Source organism: Archocentrus centrarchus, chromosome 7 (genome assembly GCF_007364275.1).
Source record: "Archocentrus centrarchus isolate MPI-CPG fArcCen1 chromosome 7, fArcCen1, whole genome shotgun sequence".
Lineage (NCBI taxonomy): Eukaryota > Metazoa > Chordata > Actinopteri > Cichliformes > Cichlidae > Archocentrus > Archocentrus centrarchus.
In genome coordinates, this window is record NC_044352.1 from 8,434,864 (window position 1) to 8,443,260 (window position 8,397).

Here is an 8,397-nt window from a genome sequence, read left to right on the forward strand (position 1 = left end):
GCGTTTAACACGGCTGCTTCGCATAGCTTTTAACCCGCTGTAAACGCTAAAGCACTGCCTACGGTGGGTTAACCATTACGTCAGCTGAGCAGAGGTGAGTGCGTGCAAAGCCGCACGCATTCGGTACATTCCAAACTGCAACTCCCATGCAGCCACGGGCGGTCTATGAACTACATTACCTACAGATCAACGTGTTACGCATGCGCAAAGGGCTCAAACTAGTAAGGTGAACTACAATTCAACGGCAAGAGGACTACAAATTGTCGGAGACCTGCGCAGTAGGAATCCAGAGTCCTTTAAATTGTTGACTACTGTACGTGCAAAGATGGCAGCTCAAGTCGACTTGCTCCGTGCCAAAGTAGAAGACAAAATGGTAAGGGATAGTCTTGAGAGATTCATTAAAGAGAGGAAAAAGAAGAAGAAAAGGGACTTGTCGCCGTCGACCGACAAACGGGAGAGGTGTGAGAAAGAAGCGAAGAAAGTGAACCTCCATCACCACCATCATAACCACAAACACGCTGAGCACCGGACCCATCAGCCGCATCAGCTGCAGCAAAATCCCAAACCCCACAACTTCAGCGCGGGTAAACACGTCCTGCACAGCCACCACCACCACAATCACGGTCTCACCAACGGCACGAAGAAGAATTTACAACCGATTTTTTCTCCGCCTCCTCCGCGGAAGGTACCGGAGCAGCTGCAGAAGAAGCAAACGGTGCCTTCCCAGCCACCTGCGCTCTTCACTTTCACGCCTCTCAAAGTGGTCAAGGCCAAGCCCCAGGAATTCAAAGAAAAGCACAGGGAGAAGGACCTAAAACTAAAGCTGAAGAAGGAAAATGCAGAAGCAAATGTGAAACACGCTGAACTGAAGAAAAAGAAGGGTGCGTTTTCTTATTTTTATTTATTTATTTATTTACGTTTAAAGAGTATTGACCTATTAAAATTGATTTGGGGAGGATTTGAATGACAAGTAAGCGCATGTAATATGAGTGTTTCTGGTTATAACAGATTCTTAATCTCTTTAAATTTTTGCATTTAAGTAGTGTCATTCATAGAGTAGATACACAAATTTCCTAGTGTATATTCTCTGAGGCTAAATAACAACGAATACGTAAAACTTGTGAAAATGTCCCTGAGCCTCCCTTTAATCATCATTGCTAATTTACTGCATTATGGGTTGACTACAGAACAATCAGAGCAAAATATAGCTTTCTACGAGCATCCTGCTTTTCTAACATTTAGCTGTTCATGTTCTCATAGAGCCAAGGCCTCATAATGAGAATGGCAAGTCTCTAACACTAGAAGAATATCTCCTCAAGAAGAAAAAGAAGAAGAGGAAGCATCATGAGGATGAGCAAAGTGTCAAGAAGGTCCGACACATGCACAACAAAGCGGTTCAGACTGTATGTTCAGGGCTCGGAGCAGATCCTTCTCTGTCTGGCAGCGTTAAGCATGAAAGCATTCACCATCCTGGCAGAGATCCTGTCAGCTACCCACCCTACCTTCATGCTCTCAAACAGGGCCACGCCCCCTTCCTTTCCCACCAAGACCACTACATCCGCAGCACCTGTATCCAGACAGGAACGCGGTATGGACGCTTCATACATGAGGAAAGGCAAGCCAATGGTGGGGGAGCTGTCTTGCACGCCTATGCTGATGAGTTAGCCTGTCTCAGTCCGGCTGAGATGGAGTGCTTTGCCCAGGAGTTTCTGAAGTTGGCCTTTGCTGAAAAGCCCAAAGGTGCAGCCTCCTATGCCTTGTCAGTAGTGCACAATGCAGCTGCATACCTACCTGACTTCTTGGACTACTTTGCCTTCAACTTCCCCAACACACCGGTCAAAATGGAGATAATGGGCAAGAAAGACATTGAGACTACCACTATTGCCAACTTTCACTCTCAGGTATGTGAAAAGGCAAAGGCTCCACCTCACCTTTAGCACACAAAAGTAAACAAAATTCCTCATGGATTTCATAAATAAATGAATGGGTGAGCAGAGCATGAATTTATATGAAAAAGGGCTGCAGTTAAGCATTACATCCACTACAAATTAATTGGTTAAGTATATGAAATATCTATCCCTTTTAGTAGATGTTTTAGTCTTGAAATTGAACAGTAAAAAAGCCAAAGAGAAGTCCAAGAAATCCATGTTCTATAATGTGGATTTATAGTGGAAATACTTTTTAGAAGAGCAGATCTAAACTTAAGGAATATGGATTTTGGGGAACATGTTCGTGTTAGAGATGCAAAACATAATTGGTTCAATGAAGAAACTTGATGTAAAATGAGTAGATAAGGTTATGACGGATATGATATGTCATAAACAAAATTATCAGACTTCTGAGTGTTTTAAGTTGTAGCAGTGAAATTGGATCACATAAGCCCCGACTCCACTGAGTTCCCTGATACCACCAATCTTTATACATCAGGTGCAGCTACCTTTTCTAGTGAGATATGATACATTAAAACTGAAAACAAAATTTAGATGGAATCAGGGGGAGGGAGGGATCTTACACAGTCACTTTTGTTCTGGGATGTTGCAAACTGACCACTTTGGAAAGACTGCAGACAAAAACTGTCAGTACATCTGTATGTGTGTGACGTTTAAATATGCAAAGGACACACAGAGCTCAGTGGTTTGTCTTTATGTAGGGAGTTTAATTATTTCACCACTGGCTAAATGAACTGTATTTATTGCACCAAAATTTTTATTTTTTTTTTTGTATCAACTGCATTTTACTAGGTCATTACATAAAACAGCAGTGTTTACATTATTTTCCTGGTACATGAAAACTGCTTTGGATAAACATATTCTAGTCAGTCAGTGTTCACATCCGAGACTAATAGTGCGCACATTCATGATGTCTTTGATCCTTTCCTACAATCTATTTTCTATGCATTCATGTGGACTTTTGTTAGTTGTGAATCCATTTGCAATAAACCGTATGACTCACGGTCTGTAGTGCCTCAGCTAGACACACACGGGCCAGAAATCTATTAGAGTGACTTGTGTATGGATGTTCCCATATTTTGAATATATTTGCTACCAGGCAATGTGTGACTGAGTAAATCGAATCTGTGCCACTGAAGCGTCGTCACAATCATTAACCTATGGTATCAGAGTGCACATTCTTCTTCTAACTTAAAGGATTTTGCGAGACAAACGTAAAATTGTGTGTTACACACCACTTCCTTGGAGTCCTTTATTTTGTTTTGCTCAAGACAGAATACCAGTGTGATGACGGTAACGCTCAGTGAGGTGGGGACGTTTTGTATAGCATTAATAATCATGTACTACAGCTAAACAAGTGATTACAGTTGTGTCCTCATTAATATTGAATACAAAGTCACACTGGGATACTGAGAAAAGCAGGGTTAAGCAAAGCATTCAGCATGCACAAAAACCATCCATCACGATGCTTATTTTTTAATATTCATTGATTTTTTTGTATATTAACTGCAAATGTAATATACTAAGACAGTGAGTTAGAGTTTAGCATACATACTGAATTACATTTAAATTTTCTGCTGTCCTAGGTGAATCGGACTTACTGTTCAGGAACTTACCGAGCCGGACCCATGAGGCAGATCAGCCTGGTCGGAGCTGTCGATGAGGAAGTTGGAGACTACTTCCCAGATTTCCTGGACATGCTGGAAGAGTCACCATTTCTCAAGGTCAGAGGAAATTACTTTATAAATTGATCAATGTTAGTCTGAATAGGGGGAAGTCTGTAGTCTACCTACATAGCCTCACACGGACCTGACTACAAGCAGCTGTAGCTTGTAGTCAGTTTTATGTACCATGACGCCCACAGCAGAATCAATATGTGGAAGACCATATTAGGCAGAGTTCTGGCTGGTTATAGGCTGAAATGCAAACTTGGCTTTTCTTTTTTTTTATGTGCAAAAGTGAGACAAGAATATCCAAAGATAGTGTAGCTGCAGCACTGTGTGTGTCATGTAGGGGGCTTAAAGTTAGGGTAAGTAGTATGTTGGCTGCTTGGGTCTGCAAGACTGCGGTTGGTCCCTTCTCATGTGGTATGTGCCCTAACCAGTAACCATTAAGTTACCAACATTAGCATCAAGTTATGATTTTACTGCTGATAGAAGCAATAGGGTGAATGCAGAGGTCTGCTGGAGCCTAATGTGTACACACATTCATCCAAATATATTGGGGACAGCATGCATCTTGTTGCATAACAAACAGTAACTGATGGTGGCTCTAGTGAAGACCTAATGGAGCAGAGAAAATACAAATATGGAGTTATGAATATTCTGAAGACTTCAGCAACTTATTGACTGCAAAAAAATTGAAGCTAAATATTAAATTTGACTGGCTTCATTCCTGAAATCCTAAGCAGTGGCGTCTGTGTATTAAAAGTGCTACAAATATTGTAACTAACTTTCCACTTTAATGTAGCAATAATAATTTAATTTCAAATTCAATATAGTCAAAGCCTGAAGTAAAGCAAATGCAAATACCTGTCCCAATAGTTATGTTCAAGGCACAGAGTATAAATGATTTATATTCTGTGGGTCTAGGCTGTATGACCCTCATGTAGACCTCAGGTCAGTCAGTGAAGGTGCTGAATACAGTATGTTGCTCTCAGGACACTATGAATTGTTAAGTGTGTAACACATATTCAGTCTGTTTAATTTTTATTAGCAAGTATATGGATATAAACTAAATAGTTACATGACAAACATACAAGTTTGATTTATTGTTACCATTACCCAGCATTTATAGGGTTCATCAACATACAGTATATGCTTAATGGATTGTAACAAAATGATGTATATCAGGTTAAACTTGATGCCTTGTTGCACTTGGTTTTTATACGTTTTCTGCAACAAACTCACAGCTCTGTTTCTGTGTCTGTGCATATCATCATAGATGACCCTGCCATGGGGAACCCTCTCTAGTCTGAAACTGGACTGTCGCTCTCAGAGTGATGACGGGCCTATCATGTGGGTGCGACCAGGAGAACAGATGGTGCCCACTGCTGACATGCCCAAGTCTCCTTTCAAACGGCGCAGGTACGAGTGCTTCTGTATTAAAAACAGATTCTTACCAAAACACGGATAAAGAAGATGCGCATACATATACATAATCTAAAGAATTCATGATGCAACCTCTTGTTTTCTTGTTCTTTCCTTGTATGTTCCTCCAGGTCCATGAACGAGATCAAAAATCTGCACTACTTACCGAGGACCAGCGAACCCAGAGAAGTTCTCTTTGAAGACCGAACTAAGGCCCATGCTGATCATATTGGCCAGAGTTTTGACTGGCAGAGCACCGCTGCTGTGGGTGTACTGAAAGCAGTGCATTTTGGAGAAGGGTGAATATCATTTAAATAAAGCTGCTATAATGGCAGCATCTCATGCATCATGGTTTGTGAAATGGGAAGGTAACTTTTCCATATGCTTCATGCTTTTTGTTTTTTTTTTTTAAATCTCCTACAGGAATATCCGACCGCGCGTAACCAAAGATGTAGTGTGTTTTGATGCTGGGGACTTCAGTGAAGTTGTCCAGAGGCTGCAGCTGGATCTATATGAACCTCCAGTGTCTCAGGTGAGAAGTGTGGCTTTATAGATTTTTATTATTATTTTTTTTTTTTTTTTTTAAATATATATTCGGTTTTTTTTAAATAACACTACTATGTGTTTCTGTGCAGTGTGTTCAGTGGGTGGATGATGCGAAGCTCAACCAGCTAAGGAGGGAAGGCATTCGCTATATCCGTGCCCAGCTGTGTGACGATGACGTTTACTTTATCCCAAGGAATGTCATCCACCAATTCAAGACTGTCTCTGCAGTCTGCAGCCTCGCCTGGCACATCCGCCTCAAAGAGTACCATTCCGAAGACATGGCCACAAAGGAGGAGCAGCAACCCAACGATCTCAGCCCCACCTCAGGCCGAGTGTCCTTTTCCTCCCCTGCCAGGCCTGATGCCACCATAACCCCCTGTGCAAGACCACAGGGCGACAACATCCAAGGTGGGGTGGCTAAAACTGAGGAACCTGAGTTCCAGAGGCCAGCAACACCATCCCAGGAAACACAGCCAGCCCCTCCACAGCCTGCTAAATCCGCTCACCTCCCAACAACATATAAGGATGCCCACCATTTCTTAGCACCAGTCCACTCTGGATGTACACCTTCAAAAGAGCCGAGCCTGCCAAAAGCTCATGGCCACACTGCAGACTTCCCAGAATGACCTTATTGCCCATCCTCCACCCCCACCCCTCCACAACAACCTATCTTTCCCTTGTACAGGAATTTTGGACTTGTACTGACATCTGTGTCAATCAGGAAGATTTTTGACTTAAATTATTGTTCACCCTTTTTTTTTTTTTTTTAAATCTTCAAATGTTGGTTATGATGTACTCATACTTTCTCCCAGCCCAATTCTATTATTTAATGGGATTGTATAATACTGATTTTATATTGCTCCCACATAAACGGTAACCCTCCACTGTTTTATTCAGAAGAATGATGTGAAGAAACGATTATTTTTTAGACCGACATAATTTGCCACATGCACACATTTGAATATATGTTGAATGTTTAGCTGGTTTAGCTTCCATAACATGGAAGACCCGAAGTCGCATATGCTTGTGGATCGATCCTTTAGATACTAGTCTAGAAGCATGATACTGATATGCTTTTTTTTTATTAGTTTCAGTGACTGATACAGAGTGAACTAATGTTACCTTGAGAATACTGTGGCTTCTCTTTGAGAGACTTGGCCTTTCCTGTTTGAATCCAAAGCTTGGGAACAGTTGGATTTCTTGCATTCATCATGCCTATCGAAACAATTAGCATTTTAGTTTGGAACACTTTTAAACTTCAAGCTGAGTATAATTTCCTTTTAAACTACACATATTATCTGATTATATTACAAGCACTTAATTTGTCTGCTTCATAAGTTGAAGTTTGGACCGTTCCTTATTTAAATACCATTTTTATACAGGGCCTTTTTCTTACTGTTGATACAGTTTTTGATATTTATTTATTTTCTTAAGATTGAGCTTAACATATGAACACAGGTTTATAACCAGTGATGAATATTTAAGATTATGATCTAACTGCAAAAGCACCTCTAAATGATGAAGGAATCACATCTATTGCACTTAGCAATAACGATCTGAATCTTTTCTTCATGTGTGGAGTTTGTATTCAGAATTTGGTATGTAAATATTATGTTGTTATTGCTGAGGATATGTTAATGCTGTCTTTCATTCTTCATTTGCTTAAAATTCCATTCACACTCTTAGTGTTTAGCCGATAATGTCGCTATGCTGAAGAAGGCACTTTCTGTAGTGAGTTTAATGTGGTTGCAATTATGTGGCATCAGAGCGTGCAGGTCTAAATAGCGTATAGCATAAAACTCCCCACACAAAATCAGCCGCAACATTAAAACTACCTGCCTCATTTTCTGAATCTCCCGGTGACACAAACCGGCAGTTTTGAGGCCTGGTCAATGCTTTGGGCTTTTTGGCGTGTTCCTCAAGCCATTCCTGAGCAATTTTTTTTTTTTTTTGTGGTGTTGCTGGAGCAGGACCATTGCTAACAGGGGAGTGTTCTGCCTTTTTCGGGGTGGTACCTGCAGAACTAGCAGCCCCGTGAATGCCAGGATCCATGGTTTCCTAGAAGTGCAATGTAACGTGACCAATGTTCTTTCCTTCTCCCGTTAATGTTGTGGCTGATCGGTGTATGTTCAAATTGAAGCAGGTTCACAGTTTTGACTGAATTTTAGAGTACAACTGAGTCTGAGAGACCTTTTATTCTGCTGTCTTCTAAAAGTAGTTCCTCTATGAAGGAAGTGATGTTTTGCTGCCTTTGCTATACCACTGACTGCATCTTAGTGCCTTGTAATGTATCTAGTTAGCCTCATTTAAACCTGCAAGGTTTATTTGTCGAGTAGGCTGGTAAAATGGGGACAGGCCAAACAGCCATGTTTTTTTGTTATTTAAAAAAATAAATAAATGTTGCTCACATGATGCTTTGATTTCTACATTTGCATGACACCCCAAAGCAAATAATAATAGCATTATAGTTTTATAGAAGATGAGGCCTTTCATAATCCAAATTAGAAAGGAGAATGGCTTTTTTCTTTTTCCCTTTGTCAGATGTGGCTTTCACGTGGTCTTAACTTAATAAATCGATGTAGAAAGAAAACAGTAACAGCACTGTCATATCGGGCTTCTGTCATTTTCTGTTGCAATGCTCTGTGTTCCAGAAACATGGATTTCTGTTGTTTGTAATGTGATTTAGTCTTGTTAAACAAGAGGGGGGGGGGAAAAACTGAATTAGAATGCATAGACTCAATATTTTTTAATAAATAATTTGTGTGTAACTGGTGTATGTAATATAGTTTAGTTTACAGATGCAACAAATGTAC

General features: G+C 40.6%; 1 protein-coding gene across 1 annotated transcript; it reads left to right on the top strand.

The window, feature by feature from the left end:
• The first annotated feature begins 246 nt into the window (after positions 1 to 246).
• Positions 247 to 7,991, top strand: rsbn1 (round spermatid basic protein 1). Its single transcript, XM_030733792.1, has 7 exons — positions 247 to 881; positions 1,261 to 1,901; positions 3,536 to 3,673; positions 4,893 to 5,035; positions 5,170 to 5,337; positions 5,462 to 5,570; positions 5,674 to 7,991. Exons 1-7 carry the CDS (start codon positions 326 to 328, stop codon positions 6,208 to 6,210), a joined length of 2,292 nt encoding a protein of 763 aa, XP_030589652.1. The 5' UTR covers positions 247 to 325; the 3' UTR covers positions 6,211 to 7,991.
• Positions 7,992 to 8,397: the final 406 nt, after the last annotated feature.

What these genes read in the sequence shown, in the direction of transcription:
- rsbn1 (XM_030733792.1), top strand. Translation starts at nt 326, where the DNA reads ATGGCAGCTCAAGTCGACTTGCTCCGTGCCAAAGTAGAAGACAAAATG. An exon ending in TGAACTGAAGAAAAAGAAGG is followed by an intron (nt 882 to 1,260) that starts GTGCGTTTTCTT and finishes ATGTTCTCATAG; the next exon opens with AGCCAAGGCCTCATAATGAG. An exon ending in GCAGTGCATTTTGGAGAAGG is followed by an intron (nt 5,338 to 5,461) that starts GTGAATATCATT and finishes AATCTCCTACAG; the next exon opens with GAATATCCGACCGCGCGTAA.